We start from the raw sequence: 25,185 nt of genomic DNA on the forward strand, positions 1-25,185 counted from the left end.
AGTGGCCAATTGAAAATTGTTGATGAGTGGCCAAAAAACCAACAAGATAAGAGAGTGGTCCATCGTCACTGAATGAATCAATAAACAGTGATGTTGGATATTAAAATATACTCAATATATAGATTAGATCTACTTCGAAATTTACAATTTCAACATCAAAAGCTTCATTCTTGAATTCCACAAAAGTTCATAAAAAGGTAATTTTTTTTATCCTTTATTGCTTTTTTTGGGTGTTGATTTTATCTGTTTTGTTTATGATTTTGATTTTTTGGTTTTGTGAATTTGGATAAATAAAACCCAAATTTTGGTTGAGGTTAAAAAAATATGAAATTAGCTTCACACACTCATAATTTAATTTTATTTAAAGAAAAATTTCATCTTTGTGTGCTTGATGGGATGAGAGATCTCTACATTTTGACAGGTTGATTTCTCGTATAGTCACTGAACCGATAGTTATTATGTTGGAAGTCGTAATCAACTTGGACTTGTGACTATTAGGCTATAACTTCAGTCAGTTGTAATGAGTACAACTGCAAAATTGTAATTGTTACTTTTCTTACATCTTTGGTATATGGGTTTGAAGTTTATTAGTTCGGAAACAATATCTCTCAGAGATAGTGGTAATGTCTGCGTACAACTTAACCTATTTAGAACGTACCTACTGAAATTATACTGGGTATGTTGTTGTTGTTGTTGAATTCGGAATTCTTGTTTTCTCAAGTTACTGGGTTTTATATTTACAATCTGTATATATTTGGTGGATTTTAAATTAATAATTTGTAGTGGATTTTTTAAGATGAGCATAGCGTTTGAACAAAAGCTAATGAGTTTGACCAAACATGTAAATTGCACTCTAGCTACTCCCCTGCCTGCTGCCTCCCACCTTCCACCAACATAGGTACTGGATATCCATTTTGCTCGGATTCTTCAAAAGTGTTGTGGATGATTGTTGGATCTTCCAAAAGTATTGCAATTTTTTACGGATCCGATACGGGTGTGACAATATTTTTAGAGTATGAGCAACATAGACAGATAAATTTGTCCATATAGTCTTGAACAGATGGAAAAAATCAACTAGTATTGTTGTTTCGCTAGAATTTAAATATGGGAACTTATGAATCTCAACTCGCTTCATTGACCGTTAGGTCACACGCCATAATTTCAGGAGATTACATGGCGTCCTTGGCAACAGCAGAAGTCTGTGATGTGAATGCAGGGCATCTGTCAAATGGCGATCTACGAGTTTTGCCACCAGTCTTCCAAGATATATGGTCAACGCCGAGCTTTCTCAGGCCCCATTACGACCCTTAAGGTATTTGATGGCAATGTGCTGGTTAGGGAGCTTCTTGAAACTAGAGGTGAAGGAAGAGTCCTTGTCATAGATGGTGGAGGGAGTATGCGATGTGCTTTGTTAGGAGGAAACTTGGGACAACTAGCCCAGAATATGGGCTGGGCAGGTATTGTAGTTAATGGCTGCATTCGAGATGTAGATAGGAGGTCAACCTCTTTCAAATATACAACATGGATTCTGGCAATCTGTGGATTTCTTCCATTTGAAATTCGATTTGAACCAGAGGTGGTCTGACTAACTCAATGAAGTGAATTTTTCAAAAACATGCTCAGAAAAATGAGAAAAATGGAGTTTTTGAAAAGAAAAAGAAATCCATTGAGATTAACGGTTGTGACATTGGTGTTCGTGCATTGGCATCACACCCTCAGAAACCGAACAAGAAATGCCAAAGCGAAAAGCATGTCCCTATTTACATTGGAGGTATGATGATTCGTGAAGGAGAGTGGTTATATGCAGATAGTGATGGCATCCTCGTATCAAAAACCGAATTATCGATCTAATTTTGAGATCCATGAAGTTATCTACTCCAGCTCTGTGTCTTTAGATTTATGATCAAAGCCATATAGGAGTCAAAAATCTTGGATTGTGTTGTGTTGTTTGAAAAGATGTATTGTTTCATTCAGTATTATCTAATAAGGATGTACCAATTACTATTTTAATGACTCTGCTTTGTACCAAATAATTGATATCTTTACCAAATTCACAGGACACCTCAATTTTATCTGCATTTCCACTTAAACTTAATGCAACTTCGGCAAAAACCATTATTATCTGAACTTTAGCCCTATTGTCAACACAATAATCTGGGATATTTCTTTAATAATGAAAAATAAAAAGGAGTAAAGGGGGAAAAAGAGTCAACTACTTGTACAAATCTCAAAAGCATTAGTGCAAGAAGCCTTGGATATCATACCTAGAGCAGTTGGTGAACATGGCCAGGTAACTAACTAACAATGTGTCATTATATTCCTGCACATAAGAAAAGAGCAAATAAAGTAATAGAATCAGAAAGTGGCAAAAGCTGATTAGTGGACCTAGAACAAATATGAAAATTTCTAGTTAGCAGTTTCCAACGTTGCAATTACATAGTAATTATTTGAAGCTGATGAAAGTCTTATTAGAAAACTCTTACAAAATATCCTGCAAATAAAGAGACATTTCCAACTCCAAAGTTTTTTTTTAAAAAAAAGAGAGAATACTGAAAGGCTACATTACTATAACCACGTCAACTCCAATAACAAGGTCAAACAACACCTACCATCAAGAAATCATCTCGAAATTTCTCCGACTCAATTGTTGGTGATCTTCTTAAAAGACTGGAGACCTGCCTGAGCAAATGAATTCTCACAAGGAATTTCACCTACACCCAACAGAGAAGACATTAAAACTCTACAGCCACTGCACCATGAAAAAATATTCTCTTCCATTTCCATGTTAATTGTCGAAAAAGTTTGTGAGACTAACATTCTCCAAAAACAGTTTCAAGTAAAGATACATTTTCTTGACTAGGATAGTTCATGAGGCTATCTAAGCATCTTAGACTTTCAGATGCAAAATATATATGTCAACTAGTATCCAGGTTTTATCTAAAACTATATTTCGTGGTGAGTATTCTCCCAGTAAACTTGAAAAGTGTTTTTTCCACAATAAGGAACTTCGACAATCAACTAGAATGTAGCTTCAACTTCTAGCCAAAACTGGATACCTTTTTGCATAGCAAGAAGATAATGATGTAGCACTCTAATTCTGTTGTTCAGCATCTTGATGGCACTATGTGTGCCGGTAAGGTGCGCAGCCACTGCACAAATACAACTAATAAATAAATAATAGACAAACCATATCACTAAAAAGTTAGGGCAACAGTAAGAGCATTCTACTTTGTATAAAGCATCAATAAAAGCTTCTTGAGTTCTGCGAAGACAAATGAAGTTAAAGGTGCTCACACTGAGTTGCAGCAGAGCCTCCATCAGATGGTTTAAGATGTGCAACATGATCAACAGATATCCGTTCAGCTTCAACAGTCTAGTAAACAGTCAGGTATTGCAAGTGAGAACGAATTCATTAGATGTTCCGAATAATTTGTGGAAAAGATGATATGATAAATGCATAAGGAAATATCTCTATTGTGTAGCTTGCTTGGGCAAAAATAAGCTGTGGGATGCCATCAATGATATGCAACTCTTTGAGTATCCATAAATAGTTTCAAAACACAAAAAAAAAAACCAGTAAATTCTCATCAGTAACTTTAGGAGCTCAAAAGATGGACACAAGAAGATATTCTAATTGGAATTTCTGCAAAGTTTATGAATCATGGTTTGGCACACAAGGCATAAACCCCAAAATCATTTGAGAAATGGTTAGAACAATAATGAAGGGGTTGTGGTGGAAGGCTCTGTATAAAATATGTTATCTGCCACCCAGAAAGGAGATAATACAAGTAATATGACAGAGCATCAGTAATATGACAAATAATATACACGTACCACTTTCATAGATAGTGATTGGCAAGTCCTTCTGTGCGTGAATGATAGAAGGATTGAGAAGAACGTACAAAGGACTTTCATTGATATCCATCAACTGATACAACAAAATATGCTAGTGTTATGCCTTGACAAAAACTGAAGGGAAAAACCGATGCTCTATAGGAAAAGCAAATGCAGATTATTCATCTAGAGAGCAGAACGAAGTTATTCTGGAATCATGGGCCTAGATGCCATTCTCAACACATTCTAGAAAAGGAAATATTATAACGATTTAAACTAATGGGATATCACAAGCTGGACCTAGTCACCAGATTATAGGCAGCTAGTATCACCCAAAGAACAAGTATGTATCAAAGAATTCAGAAGATCTCGAGGAGAATACAGTCAAAAATATGCAAATTGAATTAACTTATAGTGTTCATTCTTAAGCATACAGCACATGTTTAGCTCATTCTCCAATGCACAGTCTGCACAGAGTACACAATATTCTTCAGGCTGTTGAGTGCCAAGGCAGCTTATCCACCTGGTATGGAGCTTGGATTGTATATGCTGCTTCAATGCTTTGATAGAGGATGCTTCCAGCTTATAGATGGAAAATTTCAACAACTTACTATTTTCAGTTTTTTCCAGAGTTCTGGGAGGTTTTTCCTCATTTACTCCTTGGCTACTTGCCCTCACACGGTTATTTGTACCTCACGCCCTCGATACATTTCTCTATGATCAGAAGAGCATCACAGCCACTTTTTCCCCAAAAAAACATTCAAACACTAGACCTTGAGTTTAGCAAGTGGCTAGGATACCATTAGCCAAGAAGGAACTCCTAGAAAGCGTGATGCTATGGTATCTCCTATATATCACTAGAAGGCCTACTACTTTTCCAGGGATATGGGTGTCAGCATCTTTTACTCAGCATGCTATTGATATCTTACCCTAAGAATTGACTTATCAAAGAAAAATTGCATTCCCACAGAAATAGATACACAGTTTGTTTCTTTATTTTTACAGATTTTATGAAGTATCAGCGTGTATAGTCCATGTAGTGTCCAAATTCATATCCTATTCTCAATTTCTAAAACTTCACTTGACCTAATACAAACAAAGCTAACAATAAAGGCATAGCGCATACCCATGTCTAAGATACATAATTCTTCTAGTTCACAAACATCAACTCCTAATAAGCATCATATTTATATAGTCATATTTTACCCTTTTCATATAAGCATCTTCTCGCACATGCATTTATCAACTATCCAGTGAAGAGTATGTTTCTTACATTGGGTTAATTCGTTGTAGCTTTACATAACTACTACTATACCTAGTAGAAAATGTATGTTGTTTAGATTGGATTAATCCGTTATAGCCTTAGAAAACTACTACTATATTTAATATCTACAGGTTGTAGAAGTTGACGACCTTAGTTTAGACAATTAAGTAGTTCATCAAATAACTGGGAGGCAAACCCAGTCCGTTTCTCCATAAGAGAGATATTACTTGACTTGAATGAATACATGCACACCAGATGGATAGACATTAAAGTCTAGATGATGAAGAATCAAAAACATAAAAAAGATGGTTATAACTCACACTCACACCTCTCAATTACTGAGCAAACACAATTGAACAGAAAAGAGAAAAACATAAACAAGAAATAACTTGATTATGAGACAATACTTCCTTGTCCAGATTTCTATCACATAATTTACATTCTCTCTGTTTTAGGGCTTCAAATTCATTTAACTACACCATTCAAAATTTTAAATTTTGCTGTGTTTATTTCTTTTTTATGAAACTAACTTATCAACTTGTTTTCCGTAAAAATCATCATTTTGTTTAACAGTTGAATTTGTGAAAAGAGGTTAAAGATAAGTGGGCTAAGACTGATCAAGTTCATTTCCTTTAGGCTAAAAGGGACAAACTCGTGATCTAATTCAAGAATAAGATCGTCCCAAAGAAGATGTATAGTACATGAGGGAAGGGGGTATTAAAGCCTCTTTCATGGAGATGCTAAAAGGAAGAGCGGGGGGGGGAACTTTGTATCATATCAAGGATCAAAACAGTACTACCCAAGTACTGAAACCATATTTACAATAGAGCTCTCGTGCCTTTCTAATGTCTTCTATTCTCTGCAAAACCTCCTTTTTGAAACCAATAACTTTGTATCATATCAAGGATCAAAACCTCTTGGGACTTTTTCTAATGTCTTCTATTCTCCGGAAAACCTCCTTTTTGAAATCAGTAACTTTGTATCATATCAAGGATCAAAACCTCTTGGGACTTTTTCTAATGTCTTCTATTCTCCGGAAAACCTCCTTTTTGAAATCAGTAACTTTGTATCATATCAAGTATCAAAACAGTACTACCCATAGTACTGAAACCATATTTACAATAGAGCTCTCGTGCCTTTCTAATGTCTTCTATTCTCTGCAAAACCTCCTTTTTGAAATCAGTAACTTTGTATCATATCAAGTATCAAAACAGTACTACCCATAGTACTGAAACCATATTTACAATAGAGCTCTAGTGCCTTGCCTCTCTAGCAATAAAGAATCTAGAACATCTATGATAGACACAGTATTATTAGAGTAAATCTGATTACACCAAAAACAAAAACATAGCAGTAAGATGAAGTTCAGGATCTTCTACACAGCATTCTCTAAGCTCTCAAAAACCTCCTTTTATAGGTGTAAAAACTGAGTTTTTTTTATGACCGTGGTGTAGGTGTAATAACTGAGTTGTCAACTCAATGTGAAACGACAGCACACTTGGGTACTGAAAAGATTATCACATAGCGTGTAATTATGCTTAAATGCCTCACTTGAAACTGATTGGGACATGTGGGCTCGCGGCTCGAGATTGATTGTTGATCTACCGAGGTTAATTGTGACTGTTTCCAGGTGTAAGGTGAGCTTCTCCGGGTGAGGCTTCTCTTAGATGATCGGCTACAAACATCCTGCACGAGCAGGTGTCTAAGGCTTCATATGCCATACCGGGGAGAGTCTTCTCAGTTCTCCCCGGATCACCGGCAGGTGTTCCTTCGTATATTCAGTCTCACCCACTTGTCATGGTGTAATTCGCTCTTTCCACTAGATCCGATTTTGCCACATACATAACTATTAGTTTATTATTTCACTTCACTACCACAAATGTAACATCTAAATAAGAATATAATTCCATATCTAAATGAACCGATGCATTAAATAAGCACTACTTTAAGCAAAGAAAAAGAACTCATAGCTCTGTGAATGTTCTTATCTGATTCCTGAGCATCACTCCCCGTTGAATACCATCCCAGTATATAGAAATTAGGAAACACCTTCTTATCTGCTCAAAATTGCCAACATTAGTATATCAATTATATCACCAAAACAATCCAAGGAAACTTAGGTGGAGTGTAAAAAATCTAACATCACTTTGTTGGGAGGATTTTCCGCCCATACATTACTGTTTAATCTCAAACATGACCATTGGACGAGAAAAACAATGAGAATATATCATCCAAGCACAGCTTTAATAGAAAATTTAAACAATGTTTTGCAAAAATTGTTTATGCAATCAGAGAAATCATCCAAACTCCACCTAATTCTCCTTGTATAGAATCACAACCTTTAAGGAAAGAATAAACTAACAGAGCTCCTGTTTCTTCTCAAGGAAGGCACGGTCAATTGAGTGAGTAGATGGATCATAAAGAAGTTCGAAGCTGTTGAAGATCTCAACTGTTCGGCCTCACTGTACACCGATGACGCAACCAAATACCATAGGCGGTGGCGGAGGGGAATCGGTGCCGGCGCTGGAACCAGCACCGGCATCGGAACCGGTGGCGTGAGATTTGACCCGAGTGTAGTGATCGGATATGTTGAGTAAAACGAGCGGGTGGAGCTTGAACGTTAAGCCGCTGCTGGATGAGGACGCCACTTGTAGAGCACTACTATTTTATCTGTCTCTTTCTTTTAAAGGGTCAAAAATATCCCTCAACTTTGGTTTATTGTTTGACTTTATCCTCACCGTTAAAATGAAGTTAATTTTATCCCTCCCATTACTAATTTCACCAAATTTACCCCTCAATTGACGGAAATCCCCAAATTGACTCAATTTAACCCAAATTTTAAAAAAAGACCCACTCCCCATTTTAAACCCAATGCCCGATCCGTCCAAAGTTGAGGGGTATATTTGACCCTTTGCCCTCAATTGGATGAAAAATCCAAATCAACTAAAATTACCCAATTTCAAGTAAATGACCCGATTTTCTCTTTTAATCCGAACCCGACCCATTTATATCAAATTAGAACCCTAAACCCATCTCTCTAATCTTCTCCATCTCCTTCTTCCATTGAAACACATACTACTAAAATTGACAGCAAATGTTCTGTAGTTAAACTCATGCATATTTGTCCTTCCTACTAAAATTTCACCACTATTTCGTAATCTTGACACAGAAACCCCATCTGCCTTCACCTGACAAACCTCATGAAACCATTTAGAACCACTTGCACTTTTTAACAGGGAAAAATGTTCAGCTAAAAATGACAGAGATATTTACAGAGGAAATATGAAATTAAACAAATACCCGGATGAAAATAGCAATCAATGTCATCCTTGACTGCAATGAAAATCCCATCCAAGATTGACAGTGGGTTTCCTCCATGACCACATTCAATAGAGGAAGTATATGAAGAAGATTAGAGAGATTTAGCACACTAGTGTGGTTAATGCATATTTGTCCTTCCTACTAAAATTGCACCACTAGTCGGAGCTTGGAGCTCGTTCAATCATCGGATTTTGCTTTCCTGCGGGCAGATCTGAAACTATGATATTGCTTGCTTGTTGAGCCTAGCCAGATATGAAGTTGTGGCTGTTGTTTTCGAGCCTTGATTCTCGCCTGATTGTGTTGTTGGTTTGATCTGTTAGCGGTGCTTCAGTTGTTTTCCGATGGGGTTTTGGTCGGGGTTTTTTTGGTTGGTTGTTTGGAGGTCGGAGAATTACTGGTCTGGTGGTCATTTGCTGGTTGTTTTAGCTTGGGTGATGGAGGTCTGGGTTCTGGTGGGCTGAAGTGTGGTTTTACCGCTGGATTTTGGCATGGAGAGGGTGGTGTTTGAGAGTTGTTTCGGGTCGATTTCACGGTTGTTTGAATGATTCCGACGGTGGGTGGTTTGGTTAATGTTGTTCCAGCTTGGAACTGGCCGGAAATGGAGAAGAAAGATCTTGTTGTCGTCATCGGAAAGTAGAGGAAAATGGGTTTGTTGTTAATGTTTTCTACTTGATGTCGTTTCTGGTTTTTGGGGGTTTTGAGTGGTGGTTTCAGGTGGTCGTTTGGAGGTTGTTTTGGTGGTGTTTAGCCGGAAAACGGAGAAAATGGATGGAGATCGCCGGAGCTTGATTTGGGGTTTTAATTTGGTATAAATGGGTCGGGTTTGGATTAAAAAGAGAAAAAATTGGGTTATTTAATTGAAATTGGGTAATTTTAGTTGATTTGGGTTTTCCATCCAATTGAGGGGTAAATTTGGTGAAATTAGTAACGAAAGGAGTAAAATTAACTTCATTTTAACGGCGAGGGTAAAGTCAAACAATAAACCAAAGTTGAGGGGTATTTTTGACCTTTTTCCCAAAAAAATACAATAAATAGTCCTTTATATTTTTTCACTAAAACTAAAAAAAAAACAATATAATTAACTTTATGTTTTTTCACTAAAACTAAAAAAAAAACAATATAATTAACTTTATGTTTTTTCACTAAAACTAAAAAAAAAACAATATAATTAAATTTATAGACGTGGCTTGAGAATACACAAATTAAAACCATCAAAATACTATGCGATTTTATAATTATATCATGTTTAATTAATGTAAACATTATAGAAAAATTAGTTGATTTTATTTACTTGATAAGTATTACTTATTAGATATCTCGAAATAATATAGTGAACAAGTAAAGATGGACGAAAGGAGTACAATGTTTAGTATCCAGTTAAGAAGTGAGTTATTTATATATAATATTAAAATGATGTTTGACTTACAATTTATAAATTCACGTTACTAATACATGTAAAAGTTATGATGAATCTTATATTATTTTATACATGATAGAAGAAAGAATAATTAGTACATAAAGAACTAATTAAACTCTACGTAACTAATACATGCATAAAATAATACATAAAAATTTCTAATTACTAGTATAGTAATACGTATATAACTCTAACCAACTACCCAACGTCCGCTTAGGGGTCGTTTGATAGCTGGTTAGAGTTATACATGTATTAGCAATACATGAATTAGTTATGAATTTTTTTTTGTATTATTTTATGTTAGATTTTGTTATTTATGTATTGGTTGTTCCATCTTATTTCCTACATTATATTATACATAGATTTCCTTATAGCTTATATATATATTAGTTATATACGTTTCTAAAGTACAAATCTAACAACAAATCAATTTTATACATAATCCTTACCGATTGTCAAACATAGTATATATTACTTGTGCATGATTTAATATACGAATAACATATCTCCTAACTAGTTACCAAATGATCCATAAGAGCATAAGAGAACAATGTATTTTTAGTGATGGGTATAATGAGTAGATCCCAAGAAGCAACTTTCGTAGAATATCAGAACTCAGCTTCACGAAGACTTTTAGTTACTCATGTATATATCTGTTGAGTAATAATTGATGGAGATCTCAAACACTTTCTTAATGACTTGATTGTTGACCTTGTCACAAACATTGTCTATAAAATGCAATTGATAGGTGTCAATATCATTAAAATTTCCAAATCATGATTTTCGGTGAATTTGGAATTTCATGTCACGATATGAAATCATGAGTTGAAATCAATGTGAAATCATATATCCAAACACTGATTTCATGTCATAATTTCATATGATGATATGATATCACATGGCCAAACACCTACTATATTGCTGATTTCATTGTTGTTATAACTATTCATCAATTTATTTATTTCTTGACTAGTTTAAACTTTATTATAATTTATATTGCTCGAACTTATAAAAAAACATCATAAGCAAAAGAACACATTATGAAACTTCAACACAATTCCTATAGTATTCCCTCCTAAAATGTCTTAGTTTCCTTTTCTTTTCTTAATCGAATTTCGTCCCATTTTATTGATATCCAAAAAATAAGAACATTTGTGGACAAAATAAAGAAACCTACAAAGCTCAAAACAAAAACAAAAAAAAAAAACAAAAAACATCAGAAATAAAACAACACATTAGGAAACTTCAACACAATTGCCTAAGCTTTCGTCCAAATTACATGACTATGCGGGGAGCAGCGAGGCTGATTAAAAGTATTTATTTTTGTTAGACGAAGCTAATTAAGATATTAACAAATATATGTAAGTTTATCTTGCAATTATCATGTTCATTTCAAGATGTAGGATCAGAACAAAATATCTTAATTTCAACTTATGTTGACACAAATATCCTTGGCCAATAGAACTAATAACACTTTTGAGCCTTCAATTATTAATAAATTACTAAACGTAATATTACAATTGTGAACAATTTATATAAAGTTGGATATAGACAAACTGGTATGGCAAGAAAAAACATTTGGATAAAGAATCAATCTATTTATGAAATTTATATTAAATTAGAAGGAGATCACGGAAGAATTATATAGAGAAAGAAAACAACTATTTATTAAAATTCATATCAATTTATATTATAAGGTATTGTTAATTAGCTATAAGGAAAAAAAATAGAGGCTATTTGCCGATGCGACATTGTTAAACTATAAATAAGATATTTGTTATTTTTTAAATTGTTTTTTGCTTGGCCTTTTTGCTAATTTTAAAAAACTAAACGTTTTACCTTACAATTTTATATTTAAAATAGTCATATTTTAATGGGGAAAATTGTACATAATGGCAAACTATTAATTCAAATTAAATGGTATAATCACACTTTGATTTAATTGTGTCCTGTAGCAAACTGTTTGTCAGCGCTTCTCTCCCTCAAACTCTTGCTCGCCACTCTCCTCTCTCACTCACTCCCTCTGTGCTCGCCTCTCTCGCTTTATACAACAAAAGTGTATAAATTGTGTTTCTGTTAGTATAAAGCGAGAGAAAATTATATATACCCATGCAAATACATATATATTCGTCTTATACACTTATAATTATACAATAAAAATATTCTCCTGCCCAGTTCTCTTTTGTCTTTCTATCTTTCTCGTTTTATACAACATAATTGTATAAATTGCGTTTCTGTTTGTATAAAGCACGAGAAAATTGTATATACACATGCAAATACATATATGAATGTCCTATACATTAATAATTATACAATAAAAATATTCCCCTGCCCAGTTTTATGTTTGTATAATGTATAATTTATGTTTGTATAAAGCGAAAGAGAGCGATTTTTTATATACAAATATTTTTGTCAACGATTTATACAAACGAGAGGCTAACAACAATTTATACAAATGGCCTGCCAGCGAAATTATACAATTCTGAAGATGAGCCAACGAATTAAACAATTGTTTCTTTCTGTATATATGTATAGCGAAATAGACAGCTTTCAATTGTATATGTATAGCAAATTATACATATATATGTTTGTTATGGAGCGCAATTATGCAAACTTTGCTATAGCATACATGTATGATTTTTTTGTTTGCTATATGTGAAAGTATTCATTTCATCCTTTCTCACATTCCCTTAATTTCATATTAATATTATTTGATATCATTTTCTTAAATCACTCATTTTCCTTTCTTTGTTCTTCTTACTTTCTTTTATTTATTTGTTTAATCCCAGGAATCAATTATTATAACTTTATAAGTATTGTATTATTTGTTTTTACAAAATTTGTTTTGTTTTTTTATTTTGAATTTTTAAATTATTTTTTCTACTAAAATATACAATACTAAAATTAGATAATAAAATGGTGAGATGGCATCTTCTTAAAACTGTTTTTATTGATTTTTTTAATCAAAAAACTCAAAAAAAATATATATTAATATTTAATTTATTTCTTCAAATCTCCCTCTAATTCTTCTCTTTCTTCCGTCTTCTTCTAAGTTAGAAATATACATATAACTTTGTCATTATTATCATTTATTTCATTTTCTTAAATTCTCTCTTTGCTATTTTCTTCTCTAAATAAAGTCATAATAATATACTCAACTACAAATTTTCTTATATAATTATGACTCTTAAATAAGAAAGAAAATCACATAATAATGGAGAATATTAATATTAATTAGGTAATAACTTAACCGTTTTTTCAAATTTTATTTGAAATTCCAATAAAATCTCATCACTTCATTTCTTCAATCATTATTGTAGTTATTATACAATTATGAGTGTCAAATTACATTTAAATTATTATGTTATATTTTGCTCTTTCACTCTGATGATCAATTTACAATTCATTTTTATATATATATATATATGAAACTGCATAAAAAAACATTATTTCTATTTTAATTTGATTAATATATTTTTCTTTTTAATCAAAATGATCCTTTTCTTTTAGCAATATTTTAATTTTAATTTTAACTCTCGCGATATGTTTAAAATAATAAGATTATAAATGATTTTTTTTGATACATTGGACGTATTTTTAATTTAAAAAAATTAACATTTTAAATTTTGTATCAAATCAAAATAATCGAATAAATGAAAACTCCAATGGTATAAATTGAACACTGGCCAATTGAAAATTGTGGATGAGTGGCACAAAAACCAACAAGATATGAGAGAGGTCATCGTCACTGTATGAATCAATAAACAGTGATGTTGGATTTTATATATAATATATAGATTAGATCTACTTCGAAATTTACAATTTCAACATCAAGAGCTTCATTCTTGAATTCCATAAAGGTTCATAAAAAGGTAATTTTTTTTATTCTTTATTGCTTTTTTTGGGTGTTGATTTTATCTGTTTTGTTTATGATTTTGATTTTTTGGTTTTGTGAATTTGGATAAATAAAACCCAAACTTTGGTTGAGGTTAAAAAAATATGAAATTAGCTTCACACACTCATAATTTTATTTAATTAAAGAAAAATTCCATGTTTGTGTGTTTTGATGGGATTGGAGGACTCTGCGATAGGTTGATTTCTCGTATAGTCACTCACTCTACTGATAGTTATTACGTTAGAAAGTCGTAATCAACTGTGACTATTAGGCTATAACTTTAATCAGTTGTAATGAGTACAACTGCAGAATTGTAACTGTTACTTTTCTTACAACTTTGGTATTCGAGTTTAAAGTTTACGAGTTCGGAAACAATTTCTCTATTTTCATGATATAGTGGTAAGGTCTGCGTATATCTTAACCTTCTCAGAACGCACATAGTGGAATTACACTAGTTATGTTGTTGTTGAATTTGGAATTCTTGTTTACTCTAGTTACTGGGTTTTAAATTAATAATTTGTACATATTTAGTGGATTTTTTAAGATGAGTATAGAGTTTGAACAAAAGCTAATGAGTTCGGCCAAACACGTAGATTGCACTCTAGCTACTCCCCTGCTTGCTGCCTCCCACCTCCCACCAACATAGGTACCGGATAACTGTGTTGTTCGGACTCTTCAAAAATGTTGTGGATGCTTGTTGGATCTTCTAAAAGTAGTGCAATTTTTGAAGGATATGAATGGGTGTGGCAATATTTTTAGAGAGTCTGAGCAACATAGCCGGACAACTTTGTCCATCTAGGCTTGAACAGGTGGAAAAACTCAACTAGTGTTGTTGTTTCGCTAGAATTTAAATATGAGAACTTATGATTCTCAACTCGCTTTATTGACCCTTAGGTCACACGCCATAATTGTTACTTTTATCTGCATGTTTTGTTGCTTCTGGGGAAAAGTGTGCTGATTCTGCTGGCTTAATGTCATTGGAGTGTGTCTCTAATGGTAGTTTTCTTGTGTAGACATATGGTATTGTAACATTTCTTGCTTGGTGAACTTGTATATATATACATATTGCTAGTATAACAGTAAGATATAGTATCTGATCCCTTATTTTGACTCATCGCGAACATATATTGTGAATGCAGAGAGTTATATCTTGCAGAATGCCAGCAGAAATTAGATTTCTTGATGTTATTTCCCGTATGAATCTTGCGTTGAACGTATTAATCAACTGCAGTTCTCACAGAGAACCTATAGATATTATCAACCATTTCATTACATTCTGTATTGGACCATCCATAGCGCGCAGTAATATCTATCCTTCTAAGTTATTCAGTAATCCGCTTTGGTTGATAACCTTGTTTCTAGACGATCTTATTATTGGTTGTTGTTTTTTATGGATTGACAGTTCTATATAAGTTTGTTTCACATCATTCTGAGCATGTGTCATGCAATTTCTAAGGATTTTAGGGAATAGGAAGCTGATTTTATGGTAGAACCAGTAGATTCATCACGGTCCTTGATTCGAGATACAATTTCATTTTTAGCCAATTTTCATGAATTACTGGTTGCACTGATCTTTTAACCATGTTCAACCTTTTCAATCATATGCAGCACTGCCTTCTTATTTTGGAGTTTTGCTTTTGCCTTGCTGGTTTTATATTTGCTGTAATGCTGATATTTGTGGGTTCTGTCTGCTTATAGTTGATTTACATGAAGAGTTTATGCACGGTCTCAACGTCTTTCTGGCTCCTACAAGGCCTATATAGCAGATTTACACATTTGTAATGAAGATATAACTTTAGTTCTAAGAATTCTTTTTTGTTCTGATTTGTTCTTCAAGCTGTGACAACTTAAGATATGATAACATCACTTCGATTGAAATTTCAAATATATGTTTTGTGTCATTATGCCTACATAGAAATGCAATGCAAGCATTATGTTTAAGGTGTCCGGAGATTTTCAGGCATGCCACATGAAACATGATAGGTAAACGATGCATAATAACAACTACCAAGCAAGTTGAGGTCGATTATTATCATCATTAACCATGTCTCTCCATTTAGCTAATCTCATTCTCTATATTTTTTACTGGCATATGATAGATAATGGCTGCGGGGAAAGAAAATGAACTAATTCAGTTGCTAACGTTTACAGTTTTAGATGGCATCCTTGGCAACAGCAGAAGTGTGTGATGTGAATGCAGGGGATCTGTCAAATGGTGATCTACGAGTTTTGCCACCAGTCTTCAAGATATATGGTCAATGCCGAGCTTTCTCAGGCCCCATTACGACCCTTAAGGTATTTGAGGACAATGTGTTGGTTAGGGAGCTTCTTGAAACTAGAGGTGAAGGAAGAGTACTTGTCATAGATGGTGGAGGGAGTATGCGATGTGCTTTGGTAGGAGGAAACTTGGGACAACTAGCCCAGAATATGGGCTGGGCAGGTATTGTAGTTAATGGCTGCATTCGAGATGTAGATGAGATTAACGGTTGTGATATTGGTGTTCGTGCATTGGCATCACACCCTCAGAAATCGAACAAGAAAGGCCAAGGCGAAAAGCATGTTCCTATTTACATTGGAGGTATGCTGATTCGCGAAGGAGAGTGGTTATATGCAGATAGTGATGGCATCCTCGTATCAAAAACCGAATTATCGATCTGATTTTGAGAACCATGAGGTTATCTGCTCCAGCTCTGTGTCTTTAGATCTTGGATTGTGTTGTGCTGTTTAAAAAGATGTATTGTTTCATTCAGTATTATCTAATAAGGATGTACCAATTACTATTTTCATGACTCTGCTTTTGTACCAAATAATGAACCTATTTTTTTGATTGTTTTAAGGGTAAATTTGAATTATTTTTGTTGTCTACCTAGCTACTAAGCTGGATATACATGGATTAAAGAGACGACGGTTAAAAACACATCTCAACTATAATTTTTTTGTGAGTTTCATATCTAGACTATTAAGCGTTTGCATTCTCTATTCGAATTATCATCAATTATTTATCAAAACACACCTTGAAGCTGACAAGACCAAGTGCTTGTATACAATCGTCAAAAAGCACGTAACAATTTAATTTACCCATAAAATTCCGTCTAAATGAGAGTTGACTCATTAATTTCAATGTGTGTTTTAATAAATAATTGACGATATGCAAATACTTAAAGTTCAAAAAGAAAATTCTAAAAGAAATGATATTTCAGGTGTGCTTTCCATTATCACTTTTTTTTTTAAATCAATTAATTTCTTTAATTATCTGCGGTGAGTGCCATTTGACACTATTTTTAAACAAAACAAGAGTGTACACCATACATCAGTAGATACTAATCAAAGGTTCAAGGTGTGTTTTGATGAATAATAGTTCATATAGAAAACACAAATACCTAATAATCCAAGTAAAAAACTCGCAAAACAGTAATACTTCTAAGTATATTTTTAACCATTATCTCTAAATTGAAAGGTAAACAGACAAATCGTAAAAGTTAAAAGGATCAACACTGGCTCGCCATATATATAACCCCTTCACTTTTTTTTTGGGCAACTCACAACACAATTCTTTCAAATTCTATACTATATTATGACAAATGGAATAATCCTTGAATAAAATTACTACTGCAGAGAAGGAAGCAGGAAAATACCATAGTGCTTAATTAAAAGCTTTTCTACCCAAAAACATCTGCCATTTTCTACATATCTATGATAGCAACACAAGAATCAACGAAAATGGGGAGGCTAACACAAAGGACAAGCAAAAGAAAAATGAAGCTACTAAATGATTCCTATATCCTCATGAATGGGATACCTAAATTCGCCGATGCTGTAACTACTGCAGGAAATAAATAGCACAAAAGGGCAATATTGGAGATATATCAACTTTCAGATAAAAGAAGTTCTCCCGCCCCTCCTACTATGCCGTTCATATGCAGTGTTGAATTTGTCAACCAACTCGTTCATTGTACTGCAACGAAGAAAATAGAAAAAATTTAGATCCTATTATATTTGACTCTTAATAAACAGGATTCAAACAAACAAAAAATATATACAAGAGATGGCCAAGGGAACTGTTTCTCCTGCTTGTCGATAAATATAACTTACAAAACTCCTGCCATCTTAGGCTGCGCTAAGTTTATATATGATATCTTAACCAAATTCACAGGACACCTCAATTTTATCTGCATTCCCACTTAAACTTAATGCAACTTCGGCAAAAACCATTATTATCTGAACTTTAGCCCTATTGTCAACACAATAATCTTGGATATTTCTTTAACAATGAAAAATAAAAGGAGTAAAAGGGGAAGAAGATTTAACTACTTATACAAATCTCAAAAGCATTAGTGCAAGAAGCCTTAGACATCATACCTAGAGCAGTTGGTGAACATGGCCAGGTAACTAACTAACAATGTGTCATTATATTCCTGCACACAAGAAAAGAGCAAATAAAGTAATAGAATCAGAAAGTGGCAAAAGCTGATTGGTGGACCTAGAACAAATATGAAAATTTCTAGTTAGCAGTTTCCAACGTTTCAATTACATAGTAATTATTTGAAGCTGATGAAAGTCTTATTAGAAAACTCTTAAAAAATATCCTGCAAATAAAGAGGCATTTCCAACTCCAAAGTTTTTTTTTTAAAAAAAGAGAGAATACTGAAAGGCTACATTACTATAACCACGTCAACTCCAATAACAAGGTCAAAGAACACCTACCATCAAGAAATCATCTCGAAATTTCTCCGACTCAATTGTTGGTAATCTTCTTAAAAGACTGGAGACCTGCCTGAGCAATGAATTCTCACAAGGAATTTCACCTACACCCAACAGGGAAGACATTAAAACTCTACAGCCACTGCACCATGAAAAAATATTCTCTTCCATTTCCATGTTAATTGTCGAAAAAGTTTGTGTTCTCCAAAAACAGTTTCAAGTAAAGATACATTTTCTTGACTAGGATAGTTCATGAGGCTATCTAAGCATCGTAGACTTTCAGATGCAAAATATATATGTCAACTAGTATCCTAGGGTTTTATCTAAAACTATATTTCGTGGTGAGTATTCTCCCAGTAAACTTAAAAGTGTTTTTTCCACAATAAGGAACTTCTTCGACAATCAACTAGAATGTAGCTTCAACTTCTAGCCAAAACTGGATACCTTTTTGCATAGCAAGAAGATAATGATGTAGCACTCTAATTCTGCTGTTCAGCATCTTGATGGCACTATGTGTGCCGGTAAGGTGCGCAGCCACTGCACAAATAGAACTAATAAATAAATAAATGATAGACAAACCATGTCACTAAAAAGTTAGGGCAACAGTAAGATCATTCTACTTTGTATAAAGCATCAATAAAAGCTTGAGCTTTGCGAAGACAAATGAAGTTAAAGGTGCTCACACTGAGTTGCAGCAGAGCCTCCATCGGATGGTTTAAGATGTGCAACATGATCAACAGATATCCGTTCAGCTTCAACGGTCTAGTAAACAGTCAGGTATTGCAAGTGAGAACGAATTTGTTAGATGTTCCGAAGAATTTGTGGAGAAGATGATATGATAAATGCACAAGGAGATACCTCTATTGTGTAGCTTGCTTGGGCAAAAATAAGCTGTGGGATGCCATCAATGATATGCAACTCTTTGAGTATCCATAAATAGTTTCAAAACACAAAAAAGAAACCAGTAAATTCTCATCAGTAACTTAAGGAGCTCAAAAGATGGACACAAGAAGATATTCTAATTGGAATTTCTACAAAGTTTATGAATCATGGTTTGGCACACAAGGCATAAACCCCAAAATCATTTGAGAAATGGTTAGAACAATAATGAGGGTCGTGGTGGAAGGCTCTGTATAAAATATGTTATCTGCCATCCAAAAAGGAGATATTACAAGTAATATGACAAAGCATCAGTAATATGACAAATAATATACACGTACCACTTTCATAGATAGTGATTGGCAAGTCCTTCTGTGCATGATTGATAGAAGGATTGAGAAGAACGTACAAAGGACTTTCATTGATATCCATCAACTGATACAACAAAATATTCTAGTGTTATGCCTTGACAAAAACTGAAGGAAAAGCAAATGTAGATTATTCATCTAGAGAGCAGAATAAAGTTATTCTGGAATCACGGGCCTAGATGCCATTCTCAACACATTCTAGAAAAGGAGATATTATTACAATTTAAACTAATGAATATCACAAGCTGGAACTAGTCACCAGATTATAGGCAGCTAGTATCACCCAAAGAACAAGTATGTATCAAAGAATTCAGAAGATCTCGAGGAGAATACAGTCAAAAATATGCAAATTGAATTAACTTATAGCACATTTTTAAGAAGCATACAGCACATGCTTAGCTGATTCCCCAATGCACAGAGTACACAATATTCTTCAGGCTGTTATGTGCAGCTTATCCACCTGGTATGGTGCTTGGATTGTATATGCTGCTTCAATGCTTTGATAGAGGATGCTTCCAGCTTATAGATTGACAATTTCAACAACTTACTATTTTCAGTTGTTTTTCCTCATTTACTCCTTGGCTACTTTCCCTCACACGGTTATTTGTACCTCAAGCCCTGGATACATTTCTCTATGATCAGAAGAGCATCATAGCCACTTTTTCCCCAAAAGAACATTCAAACACTAGACCTTGAGTTTAGCAAGTGGCTAGGATACCATTAGCCAAGAAGGAACTCCTAGAAAGCGTGATGCTATGGTATCTCCTATATATCACTAGAAGGCCTACTACTTTTCCAGGGATATGGGTGTCAGCATCTTTTACTCAGCATGCTATTGATATCTTACCCTAAGAATTGACTTATCAAAGAAAAATTGCATTCCCACAGAAATAGATACACAGTTTGTTTGTTTATTTTTACAGATTTTATGAATTATCAGCATGTATAGTCCATGTAGTGTCCAAATTCATATCCTATTCTCAATTTCTAAAACTTCACTTAACCTAATACAAACAAAACTAACAATAAAGGCATAGTGCATACCCATGTCTAAGAAACATAATTCTTCTAGTTCACAAACATAAACTCCTAATAAGCATCACATTTATATAGTCATATTTTACCCTTTTCATATTAGCATCTTCTCGCACATGCATTTATCAACTATCTAGTTCCATTGAGTTAATTCGTTGTAGCCTTACATAACTACTACTATATCTAGTAGCAAATGTATATTTTTTAGATTGGGTTAATCCGTTATAGCCTTACAAAACTACTACTATATTTAATATCCAAAGGTTGTAGAAGTTGACGACCTTAGTATAGACAATTAAGTAGTTCATCAAATAACTGGGAGGCAAACCTAGTCCGTTTTCCCATAAGAGAGATATTACTTGACATGAATGAATACATGCACACCAGATGGATAGACATTAAAGTCTAGATGATGAAGAATCAAAAACATAAAAAAAAAAAAGATAGTTATAACATGCAGAGTTAGTGTTCACTCGCACCTTTCAATTACTGAGCAAACACAATTGAACAGAAAAGAGAAAAACATAAACAAAAAATAACTTGAATATGAGACAATACTTCCTTGTCCAGATTTCTATCACATAATTTACATTCTTTTTGTTTTGGGGCTTCAAATTCATTTAACTACACCATTCAAAATATTAAATTTTGTTGTGTTTTTTCTTTTATGAAACTAACTTATCAACTTGTTTTCCATAAAAATCATCATTTTGTTTAACAGTTGAATTTGTGAAAAGAGGTTAAAGGCAAGTGGGCTAAGACAAAATCAAGTTCATTTCCTTTAGGCTAAAAGGGCCAAAGTCGTGATCTAATTCAAGAATAAGATCGTCCCAAAGAAGATGTATAGTACATGAGGGAAGGGGGTATTAAAGCCTCTTTCACGGAGATACTAAGAGAGGGGGGGGGGGGGGGGGGGGCACACGGAGATACTAAGAGAGGGGGGGGGGAGGGGGGGGACAAGATAATAACTACAAGCTTCTTGGGATTTTTTCTAATGTCTTCTATTCTCCGCAAAACCTCCTTTTTGAAATCAGTAACTTTGTATCATATCAAGGATCAAAACAGTACTACCCAAGTACTGAAACCATATTTACAATAGAGCTAGTGCCTTTCCTCTCTAGCTATAAAGAATCTAGAACATCTATGATAGACACACACAGTATCATTAGAGTAAAGCTGATTACACCAAAAACATAGCAGTAAGATGAAGTTCAACTTGATCTTCTGCACATCATTCTCTAAGCACTCAAAAACCTCCTTTTATAGGTGTAAAAACTAAGTTTTTTTTATGACCGTGGTGTAGCTGTAATAACTGAGTTGTCCTACAGCACGCTTGGGTACTGAAAAGATTATCACATAGCGCGTGACTATGCTTAAATGCCTCACTTGAAACTGATTGGGGCATGCGGGCTCGCGGCTCGAGGTTGATTGTTGATCTACCGAGGTTAATTGTGACTGTTTCCAGGTGTAAGGTGATCTTCTCCGGGTGAGGCTTCTCTCAGATGACCGGCTAAAACATCCCGCTCGAGCAGGTGTCTAAGGCTTCATATGCCATACCGGGGAGAGTTTTCTCAGTTCTTCCCAGATCACCGGCAGGTGTTCCTTCGTATATTCAGTCTCACCACATGTCATGGTGTAATTCGCTCTTTCCACTAGATCCGATTTTGCCACATACTATTAGTTTATTATTTCACTTCACTACCACAAATGTAACATATAAATAAGAAAATAATTCCATATCTAAATGAACCGATGCATTAAATAAGCACTACTTTAAGCAAAGAAAAAGAACTCACAGCTCTGTGAATGTTCATATCTGATTCCTGAGCATCACTCCCCGTTGAATACCATCCCAGTATATAGAAATTAGGAAACACCTTCTTATCTGCTCAAAATTGCCATCATTAGTATATCAACTATATCACCAAAACAATCCAGGGAAACTTAGGTGGAGTGTAAAAAATCTAACATCACTTTGTTGGAAGGATTTTCCGCCCATACATTACTGTTTAATCTCAAACATGACCATTGGACGAGAAAAACAATGAGAATACATCATCCAAGCACAACTTTAATAGAAAATTTAAACAATGTTATGTAAAATTTGTTTATGCAATCAGAGAAATCGTCCAAACTCCACCTAATTCTCCTTGTATAGAATCATAACATTTAAGGAAAGAATAAACTAACAGAGCTCCTGTTTCTTCTCAAGGAAGGCACGGTCAAGTGAGTGAGTAGATGGATCATAAAGAAGTTCGAAGCTGTTGAAGATCTCAACTGTTCGGCCTCTCTGTACACCGATGACGCAACCGAATACCCTAGGCGGTGGCGGAGGGGAATCGGCGCCGGCACTGGAACCGGCATCGGCACCGGTGGCCTGAGATTTGACCCGAGTGTAGTGATCGGATATGTTGAGTAAAACGAGCGGGTGGAGCTTGAACGTTAAGCCGCTGCTGGATGAGGACGCCATTGTAGAGCACTACGATTTTCTCTTCGTTCTCTTTCTTTTTGTACTCTTTGATGGTCGATTGTCGAAAAAAATACAATAAATAGTCCTTTATATACTTTCACTAAAACTAAAAAAAAAACAATGTAATTAACTTTATGTTTTTTCACTAAACCTAAAAAAAAACAATATAATTAAATATAGACGTGGCTCGAGAATACACAAATTAAAACCATCAAAATACTATGTGATTTTATAATTATATCGTGTTTAATTAATGTAAACATGACAGAAAAATTAGTTGATTTTATTAACTTGATAAGTATTATTAGATATCTCGAAATAATATAGTGAACAAGTAAAGATAAATGGAAGGAGTACCAACGTTTAGTATCCAGTTAAGGAGTGAGTTATTTATATATAATATTAATATAAGGTTTGACTTACAATTTATAAATTTACGTAACTAATACATGTAAAAGTTATGATGTAATCTTATATTATTTTATACATGATAGAAGATAAAATAAATAGTACATAAATAACTAAACTCTACATAATTAATACGTGCATAAAATAATACATAAAATTTTCTAATCACTAATATGTATATAACTCTAACCAGCTACTCAACGTCCGCTTAATGGTCGTTTGATAGCTGGTTAGAGTTATACATGTATTAATAATACATAAATTAGTTATGAATTTTTTTTTTGTATTATTTTATGTTGGATTTTGTTATTTATGTATTAGTTGTTCCATCTTATATCCTACATAATATTATACATAGATTCCCTTGTAGCTTATATATGTATTAGTTATATACGTTTCTAAAGTACAAATCAAACAACGTATCAATTTTATACATAATTCTTACCAATTGTTAAACATAGTATATAATTATATATTACTTGTGCATGATTTAATACATGAATAACAATCCTCCTAACTAGTTACCAAGTGACCCATAAGAGCATAAGAGAACACTATTTTTTTAGGGATGGGTATAATGAGTAGATCCCAAGAAGCAGCTTTTGTAGAATATCAGAACTCCGCTTCACGAAGACTTTTAGTTACTCATGTATATATCTGTTGAGTAATAGTTGATGGAGATCTCAAACACTTTCGTAATGACTTGATTGTTGACCTTATCACAAACATTGTCTATAAAATGCAATTTTTAGGCGTCAATATCATTTATGAATGTTTTGATTTCACGACATGAATTTAAAGACATAATATATAAGCATAACCCTTAACTTGGCGTTAGCTGATAACTATGACATTTAACTTTGGGTGTGCACAAGTAGACACTTAAACTTGTATAAAATTAAACAAATAGACACATTCATCCTATATGAAAATTTGTGTCCTACGTGGCGTCCTACATGTATTATGTCATGTGAGACACGTGCATCTATTTGTTCAATTTTACAAAGTTTAAGTGTGTTCTTGTGCACACTCAAAGTTAGAGGATATAGTTGTCCGTTGAACCCAAGTTCAGGGTTATGTTTATGTATTATGCCGAATTTAAATAACGACTTCTTTGTAATTATCACAAATGAAACAATATCTTCTCAATTAATTACACGACTTTTATTCAAAATAAGCCGAATTAAGATATGTAGGACAGGAGGAGTCAACATAAACGAATCCTTTTAAGTCCTAATAACAACTGCTACTTATAAGTGGCGGTATTCGCGAGTCAAATCTAGTTAGTTATTGGCCAAAATTAAATAAATTTAATTAATTTTTAAAATAAAATCAAACCAATTATGATACACATTCATCCGTCTGATTGTTATGGATTATGATTCGATTTGATTTGATTATTAATCATTCGAAAAAGAAAATTAGTTAGAACGATTAACATTGCAGAACTTTTGACCACTCAATTTTTTGGGAATAAAGCTTCAAAATTCATCACTGTTAGCATAGACAAAAAAATTGGCATAATACATAAATATGTCTTTTAACTTGACTTCAAATTACATTTATCCCCTTCAACTTTGGTTGTGCACAAAT

General features: G+C 33.7%; 2 protein-coding genes and 2 pseudogenes across 3 annotated transcripts; 2 read left to right on the top strand and 2 right to left on the bottom strand.

Moving 5' to 3' along the window:
* The first annotated feature begins 123 nt into the window (after nt 1-123).
* Nucleotides 124-2,008, top strand: LOC102585061 (putative 4-hydroxy-4-methyl-2-oxoglutarate aldolase 3; annotated as a pseudogene).
* On the top strand, nt 161-16,583 carry LOC102584527 (putative 4-hydroxy-4-methyl-2-oxoglutarate aldolase 3). 2 transcript variants are annotated; one of them, XM_006352512.2, is made up of 2 exons: nt 161-197; nt 15,883-16,583. In XM_006352512.2, the coding sequence occupies exon 2, from the start codon at nt 15,889-15,891 to the stop codon at nt 16,387-16,389; it is 501 nt and encodes a 166-aa protein (XP_006352574.1). In that variant the 5' UTR covers nt 161-197; nt 15,883-15,888; the 3' UTR covers nt 16,390-16,583. The 2 variants fall into 2 exon arrangements, with proteins under 2 accessions (XP_006352574.1, XP_006352573.1); XM_006352511.2 differs by lacking the exon at nt 161-197 and adding an exon at nt 13,529-13,708.
* Nucleotides 2,060-9,046, bottom strand: LOC102578896 (COP9 signalosome complex subunit 6a-like; annotated as a pseudogene).
* A 621-nt stretch (nt 16,584-17,204) lies between the features above and the next one.
* LOC102584188 (COP9 signalosome complex subunit 6a-like) lies at nt 17,205-23,262 on the bottom strand. Its single transcript, XM_006352510.2, has 9 exons — nt 22,905-23,262; nt 22,511-22,599; nt 19,653-19,746; nt 19,291-19,352; nt 19,116-19,194; nt 18,877-18,969; nt 18,436-18,536; nt 18,091-18,146; nt 17,205-17,686 (listed from the first exon to the last, which is right to left on the bottom strand). Exons 1-9 carry the CDS (start codon nt 23,182-23,184, stop codon nt 17,605-17,607), a joined length of 936 nt encoding a protein of 311 aa, XP_006352572.1. The 5' UTR covers nt 23,185-23,262; the 3' UTR covers nt 17,205-17,604.
* Nucleotides 23,263-25,185: the final 1,923 nt, after the last annotated feature.

Source organism: Solanum tuberosum, unplaced genomic scaffold (genome assembly GCF_000226075.1).
Source record: "Solanum tuberosum cultivar DM 1-3 516 R44 unplaced genomic scaffold, SolTub_3.0 scf00149, whole genome shotgun sequence".
Lineage (NCBI taxonomy): Eukaryota > Viridiplantae > Streptophyta > Magnoliopsida > Solanales > Solanaceae > Solanum > Solanum tuberosum.